The following is a 27,938-nucleotide window of genomic DNA, read 5'->3' as shown; positions in this document are numbered from 1 at the left end:
CGAAGCTGCTGGACACTGGTGCCACTGGGCCCTCTGACCACCACAAGTAGGCAACAGGTGAAGTGTCTTGCCCAAGGACACAACGACCGAGACTGTCCAAGCCAGGGCTCGAACCAGCAACCTTCCGATTACAAGGCGAACTCCCAACTCTTGAGCCACAATTGCCCATATTAAACTTTGAAAAAGAGGAAATGCTACTATTAAGAAACAGTAAATTTGAGGTCATCCTGATCATTCCTGCAGTTGCACTAATGGGTGTGTGTTTGTTATTACAAATTGGAGTCTGTTGTATATTTATGATTTAAACCGCTCCAGCACCGTTAACATCTAAAGCATCCTCTAATCTCTCAATTCACATGGGTCCATCAAAACTGAACAGAAGAAAATTGGAAGAAGTCTATTCAGACATGAGGTCAGAATTGACATAACTAACGTGAATGGATGGATGGACAGAGATGAAAGCATCAATCCACCGTGTCTTGTACAAGTAGTTGAGATTGGTAGTAGTGGTGTAATAGCTCATTATTTAAACTACAAACTACCTGAATATTGTTGTTGGCCACCACTTTATTACCACACTGTACCCATCTTCTGATGGTTACCTGTAGCAAGGTAACATGCCATGTCACAAAGCTCAGATCATGTCAAACTTGTGTCTTGAACATTGCGATGAGTTCACTGTACTCAATTTTGTACTCAAATATGGACCATAATCTCTGACTAATATTTACAGAACCTTGTTGAATCTATGCAACAGGGAATTCATTCTGAAGACAGTAGAGGGTGGCTTCTGTTTCTCCTAAATAACCATTATCTTCATCCATCCGTTCATTCATCCATTGTCTTCATGTAGACAAATTGGTCTACATGAAGAGGTCATATCTTTTCTGTAGCATTTTAGAATATTGATATCGCTCCTGTCATCCAGGAAGGGTTAAGTTTGGTCTCATATCTGCTGTTTTTCCCTCCCTTTTCTATCACACTATGTGTTGCAGTTGACATTTAAAGAAAATGGTTAATGCTGAGAGTAATGTTTTGTTAGGTAAAAGGTGTGTATCACCTGAAAAGCATGTGCTGTTGTAAAGTCAACATGTAGACAGGCATCAGCCTGCAATTTACCTTCTATTTGCATAGAGGCGTAGAGTGGCAGACGAGACTGATCAGCTTGAACGTCATCCTGTTTTTCAACAAGCAAAGCAAAAGCTGGTATCAATGTGGGAATTAAGACAAAAATCCTTGTACATAGGTCATCTCATTTATAACTAGTCCTGCATTGTATAGGCTGTCATGATCATAGGATTAAATGGATTAGACAATCCTGGAAAACAGGACAAACTATGCCTGATTCTCCCAGAGCTAATAGATTTCACTTTTTTCACTTCTTTTTTTGAAAAACATTTTTGTTTTTGTTTGTTTTTTTTCTTTTAAATTAGAGTTTCAGCTTATTCGCCACTTTTTGACAAAATATACCTGGTGATGTCAACAGGATTATCTCTGCTTCATCTGAACACTACATAGCTGCAACACAGGTTGTGTCATAAACTGTATTTAAAGGGTTAATCTTTTACGGCTAAGGGCATTTCCAAACATATAGTCAGTTTGCTCTGATATGAATCAGATGCAGAGTGGGGGAACTTGTTGTATTTCTCATCAGTTTCATTTCCTTTGAAAGAGGGAGGGGGAAATGTAAGCCAAAGTACATGTATAAAAGCCGCGGGAGAACCTTCACTCTGCTCTTTAGTTAGATGTGTCTATCGTAGAAAGGATAAACACAGAAGGCTCAAATGAAGGTGTGATGCTAGTCCAGGTGAGACCATTGATTCTCTTGAGTTTAATTCCTCCACATCCTAGAATGCAAAGTTAACATCAGGGTTAAACAAGGTTGCCACCACAAACAAACTGTTCCAGAAATTGTGACCAGATGGACCCTCAGCATCAGAGTACAGACCTTGCAGTCTCTGCTGCTTTGATTTTGACTTTTTCTTTTTTTCCCCCTCCAATTGTATCATGGAAGCGTGACACAAAACCATACAAGCAGAAAATGTACGCAAAAGATACTCTTCTAAAATAGTCAGACAACTCCATTAGTTATTTTCTTCCAATGAATAATTTTACGATTTCTAGTAGTTGTTTATTTTCCATGAAGAAATGTTACTGATCACTTCTGAACTGAGGCTCAAATGAAGGGATTCTTGGTCTTTTAAGCTGCTTCACTAATCGATCCATGCCTGTGTGGTTGTCTTTCTGCTGGGAGACAAACACTCACTGCAGCAACTCCCTTAAAGCAACCCAAACACTCACAGTTACTCTTTAAGGATGAGGCCGAGTGTTTCTCAACACGATTCTATTGGCAAATTTAAAATTTCACAATGAGGTCGTTGCTCCCAGCAAAACAGCTGACCTGTGTGAATGTGTCATCGTGACACGTTTTTGTGTCGCTACATTGCTTTTCTTTTTTTTGTTCTGCCAGCTTTGCTCCACCAAGTATTCCTCTCAGGACATAATACGACGGCTAACGTGATGTAGTCAAAGCGAGCAGACTGGGAGCATCCCCTCCATCCTATATACACTCAAATATGAGAATCATTCCCATGCAAGGCGAGCCCCTCTGCGGCATTGCCGTGTCCATTTGTTCTGCTCTACTTTGCATGTAGGTCATCTGTAGTGGACCAGAGATGCAGCAGAGTGGCATCTGTGAACTTCAGCCTTTTTACTCTGTAATCCTTGTTTTGTATTGGGTTCAGTTTAAATTTTGACATTGTTTGTGAATAACCACAATGATTAAACCAGTTTACTAAAATGACAGTATAATGAACAGCTCGGGTGTTTTTAGCAGATCTCAGAAGCTGAACGTCACTTTCCCAACAGCAGTTATCAGCTGTTTATTTAACAGTTGTCAGTACTGTGTGCTTTACAGACCTTTAGACTCTGATTGGACTGATGCACACAAGGTGATAAACAGAAAAACACTGCTGATTAATTCTAAATCAGAATCACACCCAGTGTTACTTTGCAAAGTTATTGCTTTTATTAGTTGAGCAGATTTAATCTAGTTGAAAATATCTGGAAAATGTAGTTTTAATTTTTAGGGTTATGATTTATTTTTCTGCTTCATGTTTTTATCTGTATATATTTTTGACACATCTCTATGCATTGGATAAATATAGAAAAATAAATATAGAAATGTACACAGCACTGGGGGAAGTCTGATGAGTCAGCATCAATGCAGTAGGGCAGCATGTCTGCAAAGATGTGATATTCTGCCGCTCACATCTGCAAATGAAATCTGTATCCAATTCCCTAAAAGCCTCAATCCCCACTGAACTGGAAGTGACGACATCTTAAAGTTAGGTCCTCACGACACCCTGTGCAAAGGACCCTTGAAACTTTACCACACACTGCAGGAAACAGTCTGCCTCTATAATGACACCCAGTGGTTAGTTTTAGCCTTAAGCTTCAGCTTGTAATTTGATGTGGCTGTTTGGACTGGCCTTCCTCAGCCTCCACTCTCAGACTAACCGTGTCAGTAAAAAATAGTGAGTGCCACTGCATCTGACCAAACGAGGCACCTTTTATGAAAGTGCACATTTATTTCTGGGATTCGTCCCAGATGGAAGTAAGACAGGTCTGTCATACACACTAAAAAATTATTTTTTCAGTATTTAAAGTCTGATTCAGAACCCCAATTTATCTTGTCTGCACAAAGCTTGGCCTGTGTGTTCACTTTAAATGATCGACCCAATGATGGAGTGGCCTATTTTACCCCGACGATGAGAATCAATGAGTTTATTCAGAGCAGGCATAATCTGAAACGAATAACTGCCCTCTGCAACAGGCGCTTTTCATTTTAGAAATATTAGTTAACCACTGATACTTTCTGCACATAAAAATAGCAGAAATAAATGTTGTAGAGTGTGCATGCTGTGCACCTATTTAACAAAATCACTTTTGATGCTCCCGCCTGAGATAGAAGAAAGGAGGGGAAAATCATCTCAAAGGTAAGTTTTTACAGTTTTTTTTAGCATGTGTGTTTTGTTATAGAAGCGCGCTTTAGTTATTTTACAGCTTGTATCATGTTATTTTGTGCACATGCACATCCTAAAGACATCCCTTTATTTATAGTCTTAACTAAATATGGAAATTATGTGGAATTCATCTAACAGATTTCTCCCCAGAAGGACAATGCGTGAGTTTGTGTTCATTTGTTTTCAGTTGAGCCATGGCAGCTGATCTGGATGTGGTGAACCTGTGTATTATTGCTGGAGGAACACTGGCTATTCCCATCCTGGCCTTTCTGGCTTCCTTTCTTCTCTGGCCCTCTGCATTAATTAAAGTGTATTACTGGTAATGTAGATGACTTTCTTGTGCTGTGCTTCAATTTATATTTTATACTATTCTATGATATATTTTTATGTGTCAGTCAGAATGTTTGGTTTGGAATGCTAACTTAATCCAGGATGAGGTTTAATCACATTATTGATGTTTCTATCTGATTGAATCTATGATTTACACTCAACAGCCACTTTGTTAGGTACACCTTGCTAGTACTGGGCTGGACCCCCTTTTTGCCTTTAGAACTGCCTTGATTCTTTTAGGCATAGATTTAACATGATGCTGGAAACATCCTTGAAAGATTTTGGTCCATATTGACATGATGGCATCACATAGTTACAGCAGATTTGCTGGCTTCCATTACCCCACTCACTGGGGCTCTATTGGACTGGGATGTGGGGACTGAGTCATTTGAGTATAGTGAACTCATTGTAATTGGAGCCTGATTCTAGCTTAGTGACATGGTGCGTTATATTGAAGCTATAAGAAGATGAGTACACTGTGGCCATAAAGGGATAGTCATGGCAACAATACTCAAATAGGTAGCAATATTTTGAACAATGCTCAACTGGTACCAAGTGTGCCAAGAAAATATTCCCCACACCACTGCACAACTAGCAGCCTGAACTATTAGTACAAGGCAGGATGGATCCATGCTTTCATCTTGTTTATGCCCAATTCTGACCATACACTCTGAATGTCACATCAGAAATGGAGACTCATCAAAGTGGGCAATTTTCTATTGTCCAGTTTTGGTGAGCTTGTGTGATTTTTCTGTCCTTAGCTGACAGAAATGGCACTCAATGGGATCTTCTGCTGCTGTAGCCCATTTGCTTCAAGGTTTGGCCTGCTGAATGTTCAAAGATACTCTGGTTGAAACAAGTGGTTATTTTTTTGCCTTCCCATTACTTCAAAGCTGTCTGGCCATTCTCCTCTGGCATCAACAGCACATTTCCACCCAGACAAATGCTGCTCATTGGATAGTTTCTCTTTCTGACCATTCTCTCAAAGTCACTTAATCACCGTTCTGCTCCATTCTGATGTACGGTTTGAGCTTTCGCATCTCACCCTGTGATGGCTGATTAGATATTTGTGTTAATAAGCAGTTATACAAGTGTGCCTAACAAAGTGGTGTATGTACATATTGTATAGTGTACCTGGATTTTCTTTGCCCTTTCTTGTCATGCGCTTTGTGATTTCTAATTTGGAAAGGTGCTCTAAAGATTATATTCATTTATCAATGACATTGTTGAAAACTGTGGCATTGGTTACCTAGCATACTTTGTTTAATGATATTTCTTGTGTCTTAGTTGCTGTGACTATCCAAGAAAAAGAATCTGCCTCATCATTAATCCTTTAAAGCATTTCAGCGAAGAAAGCCCAGATTTGAATTTGCATGTAAGTCTTTGTAGCTCAGATATGGTACCTGCTTGTTTTCAGGTACTGGAGGAGGACTCTGGGCCTGCAGGTGGGCTATGCGGATTGTGGTGGTTATCGCTTTTGTTACTCCTACAGAGGAAAGCCTGGAATGAGACCTTCGATCTTAATGCTGCATGGCTTCTCTGCTCACAAAGACACATGGCTCACTGTTGTCAAGGTTTGGCTGACACTAGACATCGCATTTTATTTCCCAATAGCTCATGGGGCTAACACTCAGCTTAAAACTAGCTAACACTCAAACTTTTTGTCAAAGAAAGGCTGAATGTATGCTTTTAGTCAGACATCAATCCAGTGGAGTTATGCTCCATCAGTCACACGATCCAAGAGAAAGACTGGAATTTATTTAAATTTAAACATTAATTAGAAATGATTTCATAAATACATATTGTGCTGTTTATGAAATTCTTCTTAAAACACCCTTTCTTGGCTTGAATGCATTTATCATATTAATGACATTAAGCGTTCTTTTTTGTCTTCTGCTGCTCCAGTATCTGCCAAAACATCTGCACATTATGTGTGTGGACATGCCTGGCCATGAGGGGACAACACGCACCAACATAGATGATTATTCCATTCAGGGGCAGGTCAAAAGAATCCATCAGGTACACCCAATAGATAGTTTTTAAAATATGTTGGTGTGTTTGTCAGGTGCCTAAATCATTCCAGTAAAACTCTGTTTTTGTCTTTTGTTCTTCTCAGTTTGTGGAAACCATCCGCTTAAACAGGAAACAGTTCCATCTGGTTGGAACCGGCATGGGGGGAAATGTAGCCGGGGTTTACGCAGCCTGCTATCCCTCAGAAATCTGTAGCATGACTCTCATCTGTCCAGATGGTCAGTCAGTGTGTTTGTGTGTCTGTGTATGCGTGAGCCCAATCGTACTATGCTGTGATGAAATCCGTCTGCTGTCAAGGTCACTTTGTAGGGTTCAGTTCTAATATGGTGAGAAAAAGGGAGTACGTTTTAGAGGGAAGACTTGTTTCGGCAATCAGTGCTTAGAGTTGTGGTAATTCTTTAGGAAATGAAAGTCAGTACACTGTCCTCTGAAGTCATGGAAACACACCTTTGTGTGTTCCTGTGTAAACCATCATCAATGAGCTCTTTGTGCTTTGTCCAAAGAGAGGCTGGATGCAGAAAAGAGTGAATATTTTAACTTTAAACAGGCACTCACATTTCTTAATAGATAGATAGAAAGAAATGAAGGAACTTACCAAAAAAACAGAAAAAGAAGTTAGATGTAGGAAGAGCTCCAACTAAGGACTTCACCTCTGTGATCAAATGGAAATAGAGTAGGGTCCTAAGATGTATAAGATGTAGAAACAGAAAATCCAAAGTTTTTAGAATCAGTGGGTTAACAAAATACAGTTAGTTTTATTCATTTTCTTGTTCAAAATAGAGGTAGTGTAATACCATACTATATTTTAAAAGTTTGACAAAATGGCTAAAAAAATTAACATAATTCAACATCATAAAGACACATCAAGACATGCCAGATATATGTGGATTTAACTTAATGCTGTTTTCACAATTACTCAACACAAGTGAGTATGAACTTTAATGTAAGTTTATTTATTAAACACATTTCACTGTTAGCCGAATATGAACAATGCAATGTATGAAAAACCAAGATATTGACAACGTCAGTGTATTTACATGAGGGAGACTATTTAAAATGTACAAAGTGTTTCTTTTATGGTGGTTTTCCGTTTATCCTAAGGAGGAACGTGTGTGTGTGTGTGTGTGGGGGGGGGGGGGGGGAGAGGTTGTGTGTGGGGGGGGGGGGGGGTGACATATGGGTCAGGCTAACCAGTAGTGCCACTGAGAAATGCTGTTCAACTGGTTGGCCAAGTGAGCACTCATTCTGCAGCATATGGGCTCTGAAAGTGTGAAGGTTGCTTAGTTTGTTACTTTTTTTTTCATGACAAAAAAATATGTTCAGCTAGACATAATATTTAATTACTAATATAAACCCTACATTCCACCTAAGACTGGATCTGTAATTGGACCCATTATGCAATTAATTTTCCCAGGGCGCAACATTAAATGATTGGGACTGGGTTTATTTTATGCCAAGACACGATAAAGACACTGTTTAGCAAAATATAAATCACATTATTGAACAGAGTAAAGGATAAGGTGCAGGAAAGCCACAATTTATTGTCCCCATATGAGGACGGGGGCTCTCTGGAGATTAAATAGTGCCTTTTTAATAGCAAACCGATTAATACAGAGCATGAAATTAACTTTGTGTCCAAAATCATCATTTTATTCTGCAGGAATAAGACATCCATGTGAGACCAAGTTTGACAATCATGTGCAGGACCTGGAACACAGCAATTACACCCTGAACATCCCGCTGATCCCCACTACACCCGAGGAGATGGAGGATATGTTCAAACTGTGCTCCCATGTTCGCTTTAAAATTCCTCAGCAGGTCAGGCCTTCATTTCAAGTATACATTTTTTTTGTTTTGTTTTATGCGCTAATAATTTGCAATCATGATGTAGACTATAAAAATAATAAATACAGAGTAGTAATCGTCTTACTGAATTGCTTTGTTATTCGAAGCTTGGCTTATTTTGTGAACTTTTTGTTAAAGCTACTTTTTCGCTGATTAGATCCTTCAAGGCCTGGTAGATGTCCGAGAGCCTCACAACACATTTTACCAAGAGGGTCAGTTCACTTTGTATTGAAATATTTCAGTATTTTCCAGTTTAGTGGAAAAATTCCAGTAAATTCTCTTTTTCTTTAGTTTTTATGGAGATTGTAGGTGAGAAATCAAGATATGCCTTACAGGACCACTTGCATCTAATAACCACACCTTTACAAGTGATATGGGGCAAACAAGACCAGGTAAACTAACACAATGACTCCAAGTACATAAATGATTACACAGCAGGTTTTGCATCTAAACTAATCTGAAGATTCATATTCCAGGTGCACACGTGCTGTACATGGTGGCTCAGGCTTTCTATTAAAGAGAAACTTTATAGAGCAGTGGTGTCAAACATAAAGCTCGGGTACCAGATTTGGGCTGAGAAAGACTTCAGTCTGGCCCACTAAACAGCTTTGGGAAATATGAAGGTCGTAAATTGAATTGCATTTTTATACGTTTTACAGCTTTGGCTACTGATAAAGACTTCCCCCATGGCCATTTATACTTCACCAAAGTAAATAAGTAACAAATTTTAAAAAATGAAATAACAGAGAAGTTCCTTTTTCCCACTATTTTTCCTCTTCGATTAAATTCATAGATAAACTTCTTTACACTGACAAAAAGAAGAGTTTCACTGGTCCACACCACTTAAGGTCAAAGTGAGCAGTGCAAAGTTAGTTTGGCATCCCTGTCATAGACATATTGGTAATCATCTGCATTTGCTCAGGTGGTGGATGTCTCTGGAGCGGCAGTGATTGCAGAGACCTTGCCTGAATGCAGAGTGGATCTGCTGGAGAACTGCGGACACTCTGTGGTGATGGAGAGGCCTTCTCGGACAGCCAGACTCATTCTGGAGTTCATCATCTTGCAGCAAAATGCCAGAAGTGGCACAAAGAAAGCCACCTGACCTAAAGACTTTTCATCGTTTCATGTTATTCTAATGCTCCAAGTGCTCCTGCTTTTGTATAGAAGATGCAGACACCTCACAAAAATGTACAATTAAGATAGTAGGAAATTATTGAAGGCTTCCTGCATTTCTTCAGTGTGAATGAATCACATTTCTGTTATAACACAAGCTGCATGACGATAATAAAACGACCATGCGTTTATGTGTGAGTGTGATTCACTGAGAGGCGCCTGCAGCTGCACCAGGACCTCCCTCCTTCTCTTACTTGATCCTCCTTGTGTGCGCAGTCTTGGTTTAGCCCGGAGCCGAGCACAGTTACCCGGTGCGACCAGCGGTAAACATCAGTGACTCTCAAGCTGCACCGTTAGACACCAACCACAGGCTTCTGTCGCTGAATAAAAACAAACACACAAGTACGCACGAAAGAGAGCAGGTAAGGCATGGTTTTAGCTCATGTGTCACTCACTGCTCGGTCCTACTAAGACCCTGGCGTTAACCTTAGTAGTAGGAGCAGCTAATGGGGTGCTAGCTGCGTTAGCTTGCTAACCAGAAGCTAGCAATTAGCTAGATTAGCGGGTTGTATGTTAACTTGTATGCTTTCATTGTGTTTCACGCCACACAGCTCTGTGTATCCGAGCTGGGTTTGTGATGTAGTAACGGTACTAAACTTAAAAATGCACTTCGGGGCTTGCTGTAGCAGCTTGTTAGCCAGTTGGCAGCAAATACTGCAAAGGCACTGTCGACTGGATATTTTAAAGAAACATTGGTTAGCTGGCTTCACTAGCATGCAGTGAACCAATACACCTTAGTTAAATGTTGTAAGTAAAACAGGTCTGTGTGGGCAGTTTTATATAGGGTGCTTATCTGCGCCAGGTTTAAGTTTCAAGTTGAGTGCTTTTGTGGTTTCTGCTATTTAGTCCCGACTTTCATGCTTTGAAAGTGAAATGTTAAGTTTATATTTAAACAGGGAAGCAGCAATTGATAGAACCAAGCCTTGTATTTGCTGCTCTGCAACCAGCCACATTATAGTAGCATAACAAATGAGGTGGGGAGTACTAAGGGTTGCTTAAAGGAAATTAAGAATTAGGACTGTACCGCGTACGTTATTTGCCTTTAGATGAAAGCTCAGATCATAAAACCAAATTCTGCGAGTATAATTTACATCAGTTACTCTCTTACTTAGAATATTGGCTTACTTATACTTGCTGTATTACTTTAAGTATACAGAAATATGCAGATACTCTAAGTGTCTCCTTGTGGTACACAAGTTGGGAAAGTGGATAGTAGTGCTTTATTATTTAAATTGGCAATTTCCTTTAAATTAACACACATACATACATAGATACATACACACATACATATATATGTGTGTGTGCGTGCGTGCGTGCGTGTTTGTGTGTGTTTATAAGCACTTCCTTTTTTGGCTCCTCCCTTGGAGGTTGCCACAGCAGGTCATCTTCCTCCATCTCACCCTGCTGCACCCTAACATCCTCCTCTGTCGCAGCAGTGCAAATTGTTTTACTACACTCAGTGAATATCAATGAAATACTGTATAGTGACATCTGGTAACATTGTTATTGTCATTTGTATTTCTTTAATCCCCAGTTGATCTTGTTACTTTAATGATGGTTTAAGGACATTACTGTTTTGATAGCGTATTCTTATATTCCCTTTTCTGTTATTCTTGACCCTGATTGGGTACAGCTGGAGAACTATGTAAAAAAGAATAATGTCAGAATTTCCAAAAGAACAGCCAGATTAGTAAGGTTTATCACAACTATCACGAGTAACTGTGGAGGCTAAAACAAAAGCCTGTCATCTCGTGTTTATGCAGAGTGGCTTTTGAGATTATTTTCTTTAAATTAAATAAAATCCATACTTAGAAATTCAGACTTGTGCTGAGCACACAAAGCACTTCAATGCCATGTTGGCTTTGGGATTAAGGTTCAGAGCTTCAGCTCCACCTGTTCCTGAATGCAAATTTAATAAAATCTTATCACAAGAGTCCCAGCATCTACTAACATCCCAGGCTGCTGAATTCACAGTAAGAGGGTAAAGTCACATTGAAAATAACACCACTCAAATCTTTTGCACAGTCTGTTTATTTACGCTTACCCTTACTCAAATAAATCAAGGCATGCACACAGATGCTTAAGTCTGTACTGAAAAACCTCATTTAACCTAGAACAAGACTGTGTCCGTCTTGTTCTGCAGATGAAGTCTTGTTACAGCTGATGTTAATATCACTGTTTTCTCACAGGTGAAATCAAAGTGAGCTGATCCTCATTCGTTCCCTCTCTATTTTGGTTCTGGCCAAGCTGCTATTCTTCTACAAATGGATAATGGAGACTGGGGCCATAGGGTAAGAGACACCTAAGAAACCTGACATGTGTCTGACAATGGATCACATAATCACATAAACTTGCTCTGTTGCCACTTTAGCTGAAACTAGTTTAGTCTAATACAAGGTAGCAAATCCTGCATTAACCCTTTAAAGCCGGTCGGAGCAGGCACGCTCTGTTTTGCGTAACTATTTTTAAATCCCGGTAGCACTGCAACCACGTAAGCTAGCGCAATAATTTTTTTTGCATATGAAACCGGAGGCGTTGTACTTGCATCTTATGCCATCAGCTTGTCCTAAGTCAAAGTTTCCTTCCACATATAGCTTTGCAAAAACTGCATAAAAAGCACTTGCAGCAACAAAAACATAATATTCCAGAAACACACTTTGCCGATCCGATCAGCTGTTCGTAACACTTCCTATGTCCATCAGCGTGAACTATCCATGTCCTCCATGTCCTGCCCGAAACCGGAAGTGATGTCATTTTGCGGAAATGTAGTTTTTTACCATCAGGGCCTTATGAGCCTATACTGGTGTTTTTAAAAGTTATGTTTGACTTTATGACTTTGTGTCGTTTCTGGGATGCTTAGGACTCATATTGCACTGCTGGAAATAGTTTATTTTGATGCATATGCTGTTTTTTTTTGCAAATTTGCATTATAATATTTATTTTCGTTTTTCTTGCAGTATATAAAAATTGGTGTATTTCAAAAATAAAACTATGAAGACACTCAAAATAAATTTCCTGTGGTGGGAAACTATTTTGTGCAACTTTTTTGTATTTACAGTTTTGAGGGATAAGCCTCTTAAATTTCTCTAACTAGAAATATATGTTAAAAAAACAAAAACGATTTTCAATTTTTTTGTAGTTTATTGCACTTTTTTGCAATTTATGTAATTACTATGCACTTAATGCAGACATATTATTAAAATTTGGGCTATAATGGTTGTATTGATGTATAGCAACTTGAAATGCTCCCAAAAATGGCTCCACAGCATGTAAAAATATAATATAAGCTCTGGCGGACTTGGTTCTATGGTAGGTCTTAAAGGGTTAATCAGTTACAATGCTGAGGCATTTTTGCTGATTGATGTTTAAAAGGTTTTTGATTTATTTTTTGGGGGGGGCTGGCTCTAGATTCAGTGACTTGTATTGTGTCCACTCATGTTTTACCATATTTTTTTCATTGTAAATATTTTTTTTGTTTATATATATATATATATATATTATATATAGTATATATATATGTATATATATATAGTTCCAATAGCATGAGCTTGACAGGTTTTTCTTTTCTTTTAGATGACTACTCCTGTTACCTTGAACGTGGGAGGCCACCTATACACCACCAGTTTATCCACGCTGCAGCGCTATCCGGACTCCATGCTGGGAGCCATGTTCCGAGGAGATTTCCCTACAACCCGCGATTCCCAAGGGAATTACTTCATCGACCGGGATGGAACACTTTTCCGGTACATCCTGAACTTCCTGCGGACATCTGAGCTTACCCTTCCTTTGGACTTCACAGAGACGGACCTCCTGAGGAAAGAGGCGGACTTCTACCAGATCGAACCTTTGATCCAGTGCCTCAACGATCCAAAGCCGCTGTACCCTCCTGACATCTTTGAGCAGGTCGTGGAGCTTTCCAGCACTCGGAAACTGTCAAAGTACTCAAACCCTGTTGCTGTTATCATCACGCAGCTAACCATAACTACTAAGGTTCATGCCCTGCTAGAAGGTATTTCTAACAACTTCACCAAGTGGAACAAACACATGATGGACACCAGAGACTGCCAAGTGTCATTCACCTTTGGACCATGTGACTATCACCAAGAGGTGTCCCTAAGGGTTCACCTGATGGACTACATAATGAAACAGGGCTTCACCATTCGGAACACACGCGTGCATCACATGAGTGAGCGTGCCAATGAGAACACGGTGGAGCATCACTGGACTTTCTGCAGACCCGCTCATAAAGTTGAAGACTGAGTTTACGTAGCACAATTGTTATAGGTGACACTACTGCTGGATTTGTCTTTTATGTTACGCAAATCATGATTTTAAAAAAGGAAAATCCAGAAAGCAAAAATCAAAGAAGATGTGAATTTGGATTTATTCACCTGTTCCGGGCTACAACTTTGCCTGTGCTATCCCTACACATGTTTATTAGAGTGCAAGGCCTACCATAGAAACATGGGATTTTATACATATAGGGACATTGAATCGTCCCTATACTAAAATAGTGTGGGTAAATTATTATTATAGGAATAACGGTGGCTTTAAAAAGAAAAAAGTCTTTAGAAATGAGGTCATAAAGAAGGTATGATTTGAGTCTGCCTATGCCGAGTACCTTAATAGTAAAAAAAAAAAAAAATGCATTCATACGAAGTTAAGCCACAATTTGTAGAAAAAAATAGAACTGTAGAAGGTGATTTAAAATTATTATTGACTCCAGACACATCACTAAATGTTTTTGTAAGATGTCAGGAGTATACTTTTTATAATACTAATAATATGAATAATAACTTATTTAGCTCAGTAGCTTCTTGGTCAGTTTCTAGTAGATTTTGAAATTAGTCTCTTAGGTCTAGCCCCTTGTATGGTACTATTTCTGAAGCCCCCAGTAGTTGTTGCATGTGTCTGACTGTTTTGTGTATGTATATTGTACATATGTCCTGTGCGCGGTTTAAAATACACCATACTGTTACTGTTCATATCACCAGTAATGTTTCCAGCCATCGCAGCCAAAATAAACCCATCTGTGTATTTCATTTCATTAAATTTGCATAGTTTCTCATTTTAACTCTGATGTTTAGATCTGATGTAATTTGTCAGTTCTAACATCAAGGCTCCGTGCAGTCGTGTACAAAGTCACTATAGCTGTTATTTGGAGGAAATAGAACATCTATGAAACACAATGATTGATCTGAATAATAAAGCGTGTATATGTTTAACATTAGGTGCAATAGTTTTGCAAAAATATTTTTTTTAAACTGATTTTCTTCACAAAACAAGCCATCTTGATTTAATTGTATATTCTTTTTATGTACATTGTAAAACCAAATACTCAAAGTACTTAAATTAAGTAATGTAACTCTTTCACAAGAACCTGCTACTTAGTAAAATTAAATTATATTATTTTAATTTATTTTAATTTAATTGGCAGACCTCTTTGGAAGGGTTTGATTTCTGGGGTTGATTTGACCCCAAACATAAATGACATTAGTCTTTAGTGTGATATAACAGCTGGATTGGTTTAGATTCTGAGAAAGACAATGGAGTAAAAGTAAAATGTCTGTCTTTCATCAGTTGCTCTTCCTGCACTAACATTATGCAAGGTTTAACAAATTATTTTTTATTTTTGGTTATATGTATTTTTTTTTTTTAAATGCACTCAGTGATCCACCTTCAAAGGGGTTCAAACAGAGCATGCCCAACACATTCTACGCCAGACTTGACAGCAGTCTTATTGGACCGATGATTTTTTTCCCAAATACTATACAGGTAAGTTTTGGCGGAAATTTTTAAAATTCACAAATGAAAGAGCTTTATCATGAACATCAAACTGAGATTTTGAATTCTAGCATTAGCCCACGTTGTCTTAAGTTTTTGCTTTCCTCTTTCTTTTCTCCTGCCTTAGAACTCAATCTTCAAGATCCACTATCCCACATCTGCACATATCCAAACCATCCCTCTCTATTTGTCACTTGGGTTGATTTGCTAAGTATTTTTTAAATGTAATCAAAATATTGGAGGTGGGATAAGCTTCAACTTTTAAGTTCTACTAACTTCTTTTGGTTTGCAGTGTACAATTTTCTTAAAAACATGAAAAACTAGATCTTTCTCACCAGTCTGATGTACATTTTCAGGTCCAAAATATAAGGAGATATAATCATAAAATTAAGTTTTGTGTTTATTTTATTTTTTGCCTACGCCAGGTGGCATTTTGTTGTTGCTGTTGTTGTTGTTTTTACTTCTCTCCACTGGCTCCCTGTGGTTTTGACCAAAAACTAGATTACTATGAATATACAATGAGAACTTCATTAACCTGGAGGGAAGTTCTTGTGCCTTTTGCATCCTCAATGCAATAGGGATAGAAACAGGAAGAGAAACAGAAACAATGTGTGCAGATTTGCAGTAAAAAAAACAAGATACAGATGAGAACTATCAGTATGTGCATTAGTGCAAACAGGCAGAAAAGGACAGAGTGTTAATGAGTGATAAGAGTGATAAGAGAATAAATAACAAGTGATACTTTCATAGTAGTAATAATAATCATCATCCCATCTGGTAAAGCACAGATGGGATGATGTAAGTGTATGGTATGATAGAGTGTCAATGAACATTTGTAGAAAAGAACAGTTTTTTAAATAATATTTTTAATTTATCATTGCGTGAATTGTAAAAATGTGTAGCCTATACACAGATTTTTAAAAAAAGAGGTTTTAATATTTTATTAACTAAATGTGTGTCATAGCCTGCACCTCTTAAATTATTTTTTGCCTACACTGTCCTCAGTCCCCTTAGCTATAGATTTCAAATCCAAAAAAGTGAAAGACGTGAATGAAAATAGAAACTGTAGCAGTGCCTGGATAGTGATGGATATGTTTTGGGGGCTTTTTGCCATTAACAGACAGCTGAATATTTGAATTTAGGCATTAATTCTCAATGTTTGTGAGACCAAAAGCTTTAGTACAAAAAGGCGATGTAATTTTGTACAGGTGTAACTGCATCTTTTCTTTGCTACAAATACAAGACTGATTCATTTCCTGCCTTGTATTTATTCAGATTCAACATCATACTTAAAAAATAGTCCATTTTCATTCTCAGGTATGAATCGGAGGTCGTTTTCAAAAGTTTCAGAGAATGCGTAAAAAGCAATGGAAACAATAATATATAGTTAGATATTACACCCATTGTGTATTTTTCTGTCATGTTATGCATAAAGGAGCAGAATATCACCACTTGACATACACCGATACCACCCGGATGTTACGACTCTTCTTGGGTGCGTTGGTTTTCCTTCAAATCCTCGAGCTGCTCTCAGTTAGTCTGTAGATCCTTGAGTGTTCCGCCCGTTTTGTTTAAGCCAGTGTACAAAATGAACGCACCCAACTTAGCACGTCCGTTGCTCTCATAACATTTGCTAAGGACGTGCTGCTCGTATTTACCCACGCTGTTTCTTAACAGTTCACCTTCAGAGTTTCTCTGGGGCGCCGTGGAAGTGTTTGTTAGGACACAGTTTGTGTGTCGGGATGTTTCACAGGAGTAAAACCATTAAAGACTTACTGAACATTGTCCCGGGGAAACGTCGCCTCGGTGCGTACAGGTTCCTTCCAATCTTTTTCTGTATCGGGGGAATCATGGAGTGGATCATGATCAACGTGAGGATAGGACAAGAGACTTTCTGTAAGTGTAAGCCATGGGTTCACTCAGCTAGTCTAACCGACACGTTGAGTATCTATTTAATAGATAAGTTAGCTAGTTTTAATAAGTTAGGCTAGCTGTGTTAGCTGACCTAGCAAATGATAAAGGACAAATAAAAGGCGCCAGTGTGCTCTTCTTTTGGTTATATGCTAGCTACCGGTTTGGGAAATTACTCCAATGCTTGTGGTCAGTGCTTTCATACACGTGTTTACCTCGAGTTTACAGTGATCTTGACACACTTGAGAGTGCCTACAGTCAGTAGTTACTAGATAGTTGTAGGTACCTACGGTGTGTACCAACACTTTTGTCGACCCTTCCAAACGGGTCTAAAAGCAGTCTAATCAGAGAAGAGTTCCCATGTGATCCCATCAGAATCAGATGATTTTTTATCAATGTTATTATTTGTTAACAGTATGAAAACTGTGAGTTACAGGTCCTCCCAATGGGAGGCATTTTTGAGCTTTCATGAATTCAGAAGGAGGAGAAGAGGCCAACATTACATTTTCAGAGCTGAAAAACAAACACACGTTTTATTATGGAATAATTATCCCAAATTACTGGAGATAACTATGTCGTAGAACAAATGGCACCAATTTAATGCGTGTGACACAGAATACGCTAAAGATCAAGTGTTTTTAAGCAAACTTTAAAAGGGTTTGCTCACCCTGTTGGATAGATGGCTATTCAAACCAAATTAGGCCATTTGCGGGGCCTATCTTCTACTGGGATTCCTACTGGGCCAAATCCATCCAGGTTGCCAGTCTTTTGCAGGGCTTACACACACAGAGACAGAGCGGCTCACATTAACACCACCACCAGTTAACCTAATGTGAATGTCTTTGGACTGTGGGAGGAGGTCAGAGTTGCCAGAGGAAACACACAGGCACCACACTGCAGACTCCACACTGAAAGGCCCCAGTTGGCCAGTTGATTGGAACCTTTATGTTTACAGTCATATAATCAAGAAATCCTCATGTTTTGGAGGCTTGAGCTGACCTCCTAAAGAAATTAAGCAATTGTAAAAATATTCATTTTCTTTTAAGGGCAATGTGGTTAGCTCTGTTGTCGCAGCAAGGAGGTACTGTGCTTGAATCTAACCTGGGGCCTTGTTCTGTGCAGTTTCTGTGTCTGCATTGTTTTCCCTGTGTGTACCTCAGTTTCTTCCCGCAGTCCAAAGACATGTGTGTTAGGTTAAATGGTGATTCTACATTAGCTGTAGGTGTTAACAATTGTCTGTCTGTATGTGTTAGATCTGCAACAGATTGGCGACCTGTCCAGGGTGTACTCCGCCTCGTGCCTTATGACAACTGGGACAGGCTCCAGTAATTATTGTAACCATAAGATATTAATGTAGAAACAGTGTTGTAATGTTATATCTGGGAGCTTTTTTAAACCACTATCTGCTATAAAGCAGTAGTATATAAACAACTTATTTTTTAAAAAATAAATAACTTTGTTTGTGAAATATTAATCTTTAAATAACTAGTAACCATCCATTAAATACATGTAATACTCTGTGTGTCCCTTTGAAATGTGGTAATGTTGTAGGTGGTCCAGTTAAGTACTTGAGTACAGTGGTTAAATAACAAATGCACTTTAAAGAACTATGGTGTCAGAATCACTGGAAAAACAAGTTTCCACCTAATTATACGAACACCCACTCAAGTTGGAAAAACAGGTTAAAGACTAAAAAAATGCTGATGCACATGTTGCTGTGTTATTGATATATACACAAAACATGGAAGTTGTCAGTAAATGTCCGGGTGAGTGCAAAAATGTTATGATCTAATGGTGCAAACTGTTTTGTTTTTTCCTGCTAACATTTAATTTATAATATGTCCAGGTAGGTTAGTTAGTTATGGGGGGAACTATTTTCTAGCTGAAGAAAATGGACCATCCAGTGAATGCATGAAAGCAGGGAACATTTGTCACAATGCTAGAGATAGAGTGAGCGGGGTCACTCAAAGACTGAAAAGAAAAAGGACTCCAGTGTGTTTTTACTCTCACTAAACCCATTTCTCATTATTCCAGATGTGCTGTCAGAACTAAAAAGGGCTCAAATCCTCTTGTGTTTAAAAAAAAAAAAAAAAAAAAAATCCACCCTGCACATATTATCCTGTGATATTGAGAGGCCATTTGGGGACAAAAGAAGTGTTTTTCTCTACTGAGGAGAAAAAAAACTATTCCCTGTGCTGTTTGTCAGCTTGGCAGTCATTTTGTTATAGATATTAGATATTGCCCAGATTGCTTAGAAATTCTGCTGGATAATAAAAACAGACATTTTCACTTGCAGTAGCAGAGGGAAAAAGGAAACACCAACTTTTTCCACCTGCCTCTGCAAGTGAAAATGTCTGTTTTTATTATCCAGCAGTGAAAAAAAAGGTGTTTTTTCTTCTTTTTTTTTGAGGGGGGGGGGATTTTTAAAAAAATCCGGAACCCTGGAACTGCCCCACCTGAGTGGTATGCACTCATTACTAATGTTATGCGGTTACATGTGTCTTTCTTTCCTTCTTCAGCAAGCCAAAATATCTGCTGTGCATGCTCACTTTGACACTGACAGTTTAGTAGCATAAACCAGTGTGTTTCTTACCGTGACACATAAACTGATAGTTGGCACATTTTCAGTTAAACATCAGTGTCAAGTATCCAGAATGCTTTCTCTGTGCAGTTTTTACTGGAGACACATTTCAGTCTTTTGAATCTGTTTTCTTTCCAGATGATGTCTACAGAAGAAAACAGTCAGAACGAGAGTACCAGCAAAAGATAGCAGATGGATTGATAGTTCTCAATCAGTCTCCAGCCAAGTGAAAGATGATGATTGGATTAAATAAGGACTTGACACGTCATCTAAAGACAGTGTGGGACACCCATGCAATTATGAATGCTGCTAAAGAAACGAGTGAAAAGCTGATGGTGCAATGACTTCCAACATGCAGGTTTTATTATTTGTATAGTGTTCATTTGCAGCACTGCAGTATAAAGCAACAGGGTAGAAGAATCCGTTTCAGAAAGATGAAAATAATGACGACAAAGGCATTATTTGTTTGTGGAAACCATATTGAGATCTCATCGTTGTAATGCCTCATATTTTTAAAAAAACAAACATTGCATAGCACCAGCTAGAGAAACCATCTTCGCCATGTACCAACTAAAAAAATGACTAAAGCTGTTTTTATTTTGGATATTGCTTTTAAACAAAACCCACACTGTTTCATTTGTTGATCAAATCTTTTTGATCAACAATTCTAATTGTGTAAGTTTTCAACTGTGCGATATATGTATCACTATAAAAATGTCGCTTAAGAACTTTATTTTTCATTATTTATATTTTTTCTGTGCACTAACTGTGCATCTTAATCCCACTCTCCTTCACTTTACCAAGAACTCACTAGAGCCCGACCGATATATCGGCCAGCTGATATTATCAGCCGATATTGGCTATCTGCCGATACGTGCATAGCGACACATTTCATTAACAAGTAAAGAAGAGGCATTATGTTGTTGCATAGCTTGGCCATCAGAGGACACACCCCAACTTTCCTGTTGGCAGCATATGTTCGAAATGCGATGAACACAACAGCCAGCTGATTTGAGCAGAGTCGGGCAGAATGTAAATCCACAACTTTGTCACATTACCTTAGTAAGGACTCATGAATAACTAGAAATAAGAAATGCCAGGGAAATCTTTGTTTTGTCTGCCCAAAAGGAAAAAAAATATCGGCAGATATATCAGATTTTTAAATATCCAATTAGTGGTATCAGTTTTAAAAATCCTATATTGGTCGGGCTCTAGAACTGACTCACAAAGTCTGCCTCAGTTTCTTTTGTGTTTCACTTGTACCAGCCAATAGGGAGAGACTGCAGACAGATGAAGCTGTTAGGGTGCTCCGACAGCTTCAGGGGGTTCCCATCCAGTCTCACCTCGTACATGTTGGTCCGAATGTAGTGGCTTGTGTTTCCTTTGCAGAATGTCTCATCTGTTATTGTTGAGATGTTGTTGTTCTGCAGGAGATCAATTCAAGAACACAACCTTGGCTACAACTTCCAGACAGAAAACAAATTTCATTTCTTCTGCAGTTTTTTTTTTCCAAAATAAATAACAGATGAACTTACATGCAGATGAACAACGTAAAGAGACTCTGGAAGATGGGGGACGGCTGTCAGTTCATTGTCTCCGAGATAAAGGTATGCCAGTCTCGTGAGTTTCTGCAACAACACAAGGCCACTATTTAACATGCGATGATGATTTCTGCAGGGGTTTAACATTAGGCATTTACTTGCCAACTTACTTTAAAAGCATTTGCCTTTACACCCTGGGTTATAAGCCTGTTGAAATTGGCATTAAAAGTTACTAGCTTGGATGGCAGCATGGGAAGTTTGGTCAGTCTGTTTTCTGCGAGTTTGAGCTCCTCAAGATTGGGAAGTTTTGAGAAAGATCCGTCTTCTATCTCAGAGATGAGATTCCCAGACAAGTCAATTCTTCTTAAAGTAGCTGAAAAATACAAATAATGGAAGTAAAAACTTAAGAGGAGAAGAATACTTCAAAGGATTTTTAAAATTATTAGTATTGATTTACCTGTGTCTGCAAAGTCTTCCCTGTGTATTTTTGTGATTTTGTTGAAGCGAGCATAGAGATACGCCGTTTCCTTTGGCAGGGTTGGCACGGCTGACATGTCAGGGGACACGTCCTCGCAGTAAACTGATCCACTCAGACAAACGCACAGTAGACATGTTGGCAAAACTGAAATGATCACACATCTTTTCATCATATGGCATCATTTATATACACTTCTCAAAACAACCCCCCCCCCCCCAAAACAAACAAACAAACAAACAAACAAAAGAAAACAAAAATCCAGCAAAACAAAAATAAATGTGTACACACAGGTCCTTTAATTAGCTGCAACTAAACTAGAAACAGTTGTGTATGCACTTGAAAATGCACTGCACCTAGTTTAGCCGAGGACACTTGATCAGTCCCATTATTACGTAACATGAGCTTTAGCTCCATTCACAAAAATGTGGAAGAATGCCTTTGCAAGTGTTGCATAATCAGCTTTGAAAGAGTTGTGGAAAACTATTTATTTTTTTAATAAACCTTACCTTCTGCTTTTGGAAGTACTCCACCATCAGTATCTGTGTCTTGCAGGACGCCATAGTCCGACGCACGTACCGTAGCTTTCTGCAAAAAGAAGAAATCATCTCAGTTAGCTCTCACTTTTGTGCATATCGTCCTTGAAGATAGTTTTGAACCTCCCCCCAAAGCTTTCTTACTGCAGGTGTTCTTGCTTCCATGTATTCACCCTTTGCTGCAGAAGACACTATCCATGGGAGCATTACATATGTGAAAATTAAAATCCTTAATGGTATCATTGTGCCTCAGTGGCTGGAGAGAGGAGGACAGAGCTGTCTGCTAGGCTGAGATCTGGGGTACATCTGAGAAGGAAAATTTTCCATCCACTTTTATTAAGCTGCCAGCATACTGCTGAGTAAGAAAAGGAAACTAGTTTTAACTCAATACACGCTGTGTTTGTGTCAAATCGACTGGTCCGGGTCACTCTTTAAGATTGTGTCGCCTTATTTCTGTCCAACAGATGAGCATTTAAAGCTCGATGGGGATGTAAGTGATGAAAACTTTGGATCATAAGAAAACCATTGAGTAAACCCAATGCATGAAACAGTTAAATTCTGTGGGTGTCACTGCTGTTACTGGGGGAACAGCTTGGTACTGGATGAAGGTATTAAATTTGAAAAACTGATTGATTTACCAGCAGTGAAGCAGAGAGAGCAAACTGTTGAGTATCTTTTTACTTGGATTGTTTTCCATCCATTTGGACTGCTTCTTTATCAGAAGTGACTCTCTTTCTGAATAACTGCTGTGGTTGAGGTTATTGTCCTGTGCCTGTCCACTAAAACGTGTCCCGATCAGTTCTATTGATTGTTTGATCACAACAGCTTGCCTTAACTACAGCCTCGACCTTTCACATAGTTTGATAGTTACTGTTCCATCATTTACTAACTTAACTTCCAATAGATCAGACTCTCCAAATTATTCTAAGCATACATCAGATCAGTCCGTTGCAGAAGCTGCTCCTAAAACCATGAACAGCCAGGTTCTTCAAATCAGAACCTAATCTCCCCCCCAAAAAACATTACTTCTTTGTTTTTTAAATAAATCTAAGTTTAAATCTAAGTTTATAATGATTAGAAAAAATAGGATTAATTAATTCCTTTTTTTTCATTGAGGAAAGATTTGTAAATTTTAATTTGACACGTAAAATGAGATTGCTGTAGACACACACACACATGCACACAAGTACGCAATGGAGTCAAAGGAGCTTGCAAAGAAAAGTGTCTGGACTTCTTTAAGTTACTTGAAGACATTTCACCTCTCATCCGAGAAGCTTCTTCAGTTCTAAGGTCAAATGGTGGAGAGTCCCAGATATAAACCTAGTGGGAGTAACATGCTTGTGACAGTGGCGGGATGTCTCCATGAGACTCTACATTGGAGAGACCAAACAGCCACTTCACAAGCGCATGGCACAACACAGAAGAGCCACCTCCACAGGACAAGACTCAGCAGTCCATCTGCATCTTAAGGATAAAGGACACTCTTTCGAGGATGCCAATGTTCACATTTTGGACAGAGAGGACAGATGGTTTGAAAGAGGAGTGAAAGAAAAATGGTAAATGGCCTGCATTTGTATAGCGCTTTTCTAGTCCCTAAGGACCCCAAAGCGCTTCACACTACATTCAGTCATTCACCCATTCACACACAGCATTCACACACTGGCAAGCTACATTGTAGCCACAGCTGCCCTGGGGCGCACTGACAGAGGCGAGGCTGCCGGACACTGGCGCCACCGGGCCCTCTGACCACCACCAGTAGGCAAACATGGGGTTAGTATCTTGCCCAAGGATATTTGGCATGCAGCCAGGAGGCAGCCTGGGATCGAACCACCTGACCTTCTGATTAGTGGCTGACCTGCTCTGCCACCTGAGCTACAGCCACCCAAGAAGCCATCTATGTCCACTGTGAGCGACCATCTTTGAACAGAGGCGGTGGTTTACGACACCAACTCTCTGCCATCTATAATCCAGTTTTGAGATCCCTTCCCAGACGCCTTAACGCCCACTCACATCCTGGGCCATCTGATCTCAGGAATTCGCATGATAAGGTGGGGCCAGGTTTCACAATGAACTCACCCGAAACTCTGGCTGATTGGGACCCACACCCAGTTTCACACCTTGGCTCAGGCGATTAGAGGATCATCAGGGGGTCCTTTTGTCCCTCTGTGGGGGGATACTCCCACTAGGTTTATATCTGGGACTCTCCACCATTTGACCTTAGAACTGAAGAAGCTTCTCGGATGAGAGGTGAAACGTCTTCAAGCAACTTAAAGAAGTCCAGACGCTTTTCTTTGCAAGCTCCTTTGACTACGATGACCTGGATGACTGAGAACCTTCACAGACATACACAATGGAGTGACAGGCCTTAGTACAGTAGTTGTAGAACATCAGTTATTAGGAAAAAAATAGGTTACAGATGTAATTATCTGCATAATGATTTAATAGAAAAAGTATTATTAAACTTGCAATTTTAAGTGCACTTATGCAACACAGCCTGACCTCAGTTTCTACTGGAGTTGGGACAAAAATGACCTTCACAGACAAAAATGATCTTATATGACTTAAGAAGGGTGGAGATGTGCACACAGAGCCATTGAAGGTGGAGTGTAAGCAAATAGAGGAAACAGGAGTGCAACTAAGAATAATAAATACTATTTTGCTGTGAAAATAACAAGACTGGTTATACTGTTGTGTTGACATTTATTTTATTAACACAAATAATTGCTTTAAAAATATGTAGAAGATGAATAATTTTTTACATATATAGAAAATTTACATTTATATTTATATCTGCTGCTATTAACCTCAGTCGTCAGTTTGGTTATCAGGTTCAAGCAACCGCCTGCACTCATTAAAATCTTGACTTGCTCAAGTGCCCTTGAGAAAAACGCTGACCTTGACCTTTGATCATCAATATGGAAAGTATTATTTTGTTTCTTTGTTTTAATTTAAACCCACATGACCCTCCAATTATCTGATCATACATGTCTATAGTCTTGTAACCCATTTAAATGGTAAAGAGGGCTCCTCTCGTGCGGATAATGTTTATTTTGGCTGAGTACTAAATCACAAAATCATCCAGTTGGCGACCTTCACATATACATTTAGCTTGCATATATATGCTGAATGCATATATATGTCAATACTGTAGCAATGTAATGCAAGAGTATCAAACAGTTGAATTAATTCTGAATAAAGAAATACGCTTGGATCCATTGATTGCCTTTACCGTGTGAGCAGAGGCTGCATTACGTAAGGCAGATGTGCGGTGAGAAAAGAGGAAACAGAAGTGCCCGTGTAGCGGAAGTGGTACTGCCCTGAACGATACGCTAAGTGAGACGGAGGACGGAGGCTGAATCGTCCACAGAGCGAGCGAGAAGAAGAAAAAACAGTAGGATTAAAAGTCACCGCAATCGTAAGTGCAATAACCTCGAATGTATGAATATCGCATGCTAACACTAGGTTTTCATTGGTAGCTCGTTGTTCGAAAGCCTGTTCTATCGCGTTCGTTCGAATCCCACTGAGAAGCGAAACATAACGGCTAGCTCGGTTGGTGAAAGGCTAAGCTAGCGTTAGCTGCTAGCTTGCTAGCGGACGGTGAGATTCCGTGACACTTTGTTCTGACAGGCTCGGCAGCCAGGGCGGGCCCTGCTACAGCTACTTAAAACGAAATCAAAGCGAAAGTAATACGGTGCAGTTCAGTATTCCCCTTCGTAATAACTACTTAAAATGACAAATATTAACTGCCATCACCCAAACCGCGTATTTTTACATAAAAATTCGCGGTTGCTTTCGCTGGCCTAGCCGTGACTGTTAGCGGCGATGCTAGCGAACTGTTAGCTACTACATTCGTTTTTTCCTACTTTGGTTATCGCGCATACGATAGTTTAGCGGCTATAAATATGAACGAAAAATATGAAGTCTTCTACTATGTACTGTCGTATTTGTTAAGCCAGTTTAGCCGCGATTTAGAAAATCTACTATCCTCGCTAGCCTTGCTAGCAACATTGTGGGAGGGCATTAAACATGACCCGGGAAGGCTTCCGCTGGTACAGCAAGTGTCGGTCGAAAGAACGTCAAGCGAGCCAAAAAGGCAGCAGAGCAAATAATTATACACGGTTTGACATATTTGGATATGCGAAGAGTTCTGATTCAACTCGTGAATATGAAATTGGGTTGGGACGGTAAGGGCGAAGCAGGGTTAGCTAATAACTTGGCTAGCGGCTAACCATAGCAAGAGATGAGTGTGGTTGACCCACTTGCCAAAGAGCCCAGTTCACAAAGCATGCCCTGTGAATTGTCATTGAATTAAGTGTTTTCAGGTGTGCCACGGCAAGGTGAAGCAAGTTCGTGTGAACTAAGATAACGCACACACCACACAGGTGTGAATGGCTAATGTGCCTGAAACATTCTTTCTTGTGTTTTGGTGAATTGCAACTGTAGCTGTTTCTAATATTGTCTTGTTTTTCCCAGTCTAGAAAATGGATAAGAGCGACCTGGTACAGAAGGCCAAGCTTGCTGAGCAGGCTGAGCGCTATGATGACATGGCTTCAGCCATGAAGGCAGTGACAGAGCAAGACTCTGAGCTGTCAAATGAGGAGCGCAACCTTCTCTCTGTTGCCTACAAGAATGTTGTAGGAGCGCGCCGCTCATCCTGGCGCGTTATCTCCAGCATTGAGCAGAAGACTGAGGGCAATGACAAAAAACAGGAGATGGCACGTGAATACCGGGAGAAGATAGAAGCTGAGCTGCAAGAAATCTGCAACGATGTGCTTGTAAGGATTTCTCATTATTCAGTCCCAATTTAGATTCTAGTGAAAGTGGTACGTGTTATTGTGAATCTGAACAAACCTTTACTGCTGTTTTCAGGAGCTACTGGACAAATTTCTCATTGCCAAAGCATCTAATCCTGAAAGCAAGGTGTTCTATCTGAAAATGAAAGGCGACTATTATAGATACCTGTCTGAGGTTGCGTCTGGGGATAATAAGAAGAGTAAGTGAAAACACAGTTTACATCATAACTTTGTTTTACTGCAGTGTCCTTTTAAAGAGTGGTGAAAGAAACTTTAAGTTAATCAATAATGTGTAATCTGAAATCCCTAAATGTGTTGATTTAAAAGAGCAGAATCATGATGCTTTTTATTGGATTTTTTTTTTTTAATTATTGTTCTGTCAACAGCTTTGTTTTCAGCAACAGCTGATTGCACTTTTTAGCAATAAAAAACCCTCCAAATAAGAAACCTATGTAGTTGAACCTGGCATACTTGAAGACAAGCTGAAAAGGCCAGAAAATTTTGTGGCCAGTCTACAGTAAATGCAGAGATGGCACCATGTGGAATAAGAAAATTTTGCCATATTAATGAATGTTACAATACAGTTTGAGATTATTCATAGTCTAATTTTTCTGCTTTTAAGTTGCTGAAAATTGGTTCATTATAGTTTTATTTATCTTTTTCCTTATGCTTTCACAGCTACAGTGGATAATTCCCAGAAGGCGTACCAGGAAGCTTTTGACATTAGCAAGAGTGAGATGCAGCCAACACACCCCATTAGGCTTGGCCTGGCCCTCAACTTCTCAGTCTTCTATTATGAAATCCTAAACAACCCGGACAAGGCCTGTACCCTGGCTAAAACAGTATGTACTCTGGCTTACATGCATAGCTTTAAAATGTCTTGGAGCTTTTTAACAAATGAATTGAGGGGGGG

General features: G+C 39.3%; 5 protein-coding genes across 7 annotated transcripts in view; 4 read left to right on the top strand and 1 right to left on the bottom strand.

Annotated features, from left to right (window-relative positions):
* The first annotated feature begins 148 nt into the window (after positions 1–148).
* On the top strand, positions 149–9,535 carry abhd6b (abhydrolase domain containing 6, acylglycerol lipase b). Of its 3 annotated transcripts, XM_005931767.2 has the most exons (10): positions 149–1,807; positions 3,971–3,998; positions 4,213–4,344; positions 5,773–5,929; positions 6,261–6,374; positions 6,472–6,604; positions 8,047–8,204; positions 8,389–8,443; positions 8,523–8,623; positions 9,154–9,535. In XM_005931767.2, exons 3-10 carry the CDS (start codon positions 4,220–4,222, stop codon positions 9,331–9,333), a joined length of 1,023 nt encoding a protein of 340 aa, XP_005931829.1. In that variant the 5' UTR covers positions 149–1,807; positions 3,971–3,998; positions 4,213–4,219; the 3' UTR covers positions 9,334–9,535. The 3 variants fall into 3 exon arrangements, with proteins under 3 accessions (XP_005931829.1, XP_005931828.1, XP_005931827.1); XM_005931766.2 differs by lacking the exon at positions 3,971–3,998; XM_005931765.3 differs by lacking the exon at positions 149–1,807 and having other exon boundaries at positions 3,285–3,998; positions 9,154–9,534.
* Positions 9,536–9,614: 79 nt separating this feature from the next.
* On the top strand, positions 9,615–14,451 carry kctd6b (potassium channel tetramerization domain containing 6b). Its single transcript, XM_005931764.2, has 3 exons — positions 9,615–9,766; positions 11,594–11,695; positions 12,978–14,451. The coding sequence occupies exons 2-3, from the start codon at positions 11,669–11,671 to the stop codon at positions 13,662–13,664; spliced, it is 714 nt and encodes a 237-aa protein (XP_005931826.1). The 5' UTR covers positions 9,615–9,766; positions 11,594–11,668; the 3' UTR covers positions 13,665–14,451.
* Positions 14,452–16,829: 2,378 nt separating this feature from the next.
* LOC102296917 (small integral membrane protein 4) lies at positions 16,830–20,193 on the top strand. The gene is made up of 2 exons (XM_005931757.3): positions 16,830–17,084; positions 19,819–20,193. The coding sequence occupies exons 1-2, from the start codon at positions 16,931–16,933 to the stop codon at positions 19,908–19,910; spliced, it is 246 nt and encodes an 81-aa protein (XP_005931819.1). The 5' UTR covers positions 16,830–16,930; the 3' UTR covers positions 19,911–20,193.
* A 722-nt stretch (positions 20,194–20,915) lies between these two features.
* ognb (osteoglycin, paralog b) lies at positions 20,916–22,600 on the bottom strand. The gene is made up of 6 exons (XM_005931758.3): positions 22,377–22,600; positions 22,206–22,284; positions 21,679–21,843; positions 21,392–21,594; positions 21,216–21,308; positions 20,916–21,104 (listed from the first exon to the last, which is right to left on the bottom strand). The coding sequence occupies exons 1-6, from the start codon at positions 22,473–22,475 to the stop codon at positions 20,934–20,936; spliced, it is 810 nt and encodes a 269-aa protein (XP_005931820.1). The 5' UTR covers positions 22,476–22,600; the 3' UTR covers positions 20,916–20,933.
* A 2,900-nt stretch (positions 22,601–25,500) lies between these two features.
* The window catches only part of LOC102297514 (14-3-3 protein beta/alpha), a 4,605-nt gene continuing 2,167 nt past the window's right edge, over positions 25,501–27,938 (top strand). The window contains exons 1-4 of the mRNA XM_005931759.3: positions 25,501–25,647; positions 26,706–27,007; positions 27,102–27,225; positions 27,704–27,867. Coding sequence (XP_005931821.1) covers positions 26,714–27,007; positions 27,102–27,225; positions 27,704–27,867 — 582 coding nt within the window. The 5' untranslated portion in view covers positions 25,501–25,647; positions 26,706–26,713. The remainder of the gene's footprint in view (positions 25,648–26,705; positions 27,008–27,101; positions 27,226–27,703; positions 27,868–27,938) is intronic.

This window comes from Haplochromis burtoni, unplaced genomic scaffold (assembly GCF_018398535.1).
Source record: "Haplochromis burtoni strain Fernald_Lab_line unplaced genomic scaffold, NCSU_Asbu1 Contig_146, whole genome shotgun sequence".
NCBI lineage: Eukaryota > Metazoa > Chordata > Actinopteri > Cichliformes > Cichlidae > Haplochromis > Haplochromis burtoni.
The sequence above is the reverse complement of the archived record's forward strand: the minus strand, read 5'-3'. Positions and strand labels throughout refer to the sequence as shown.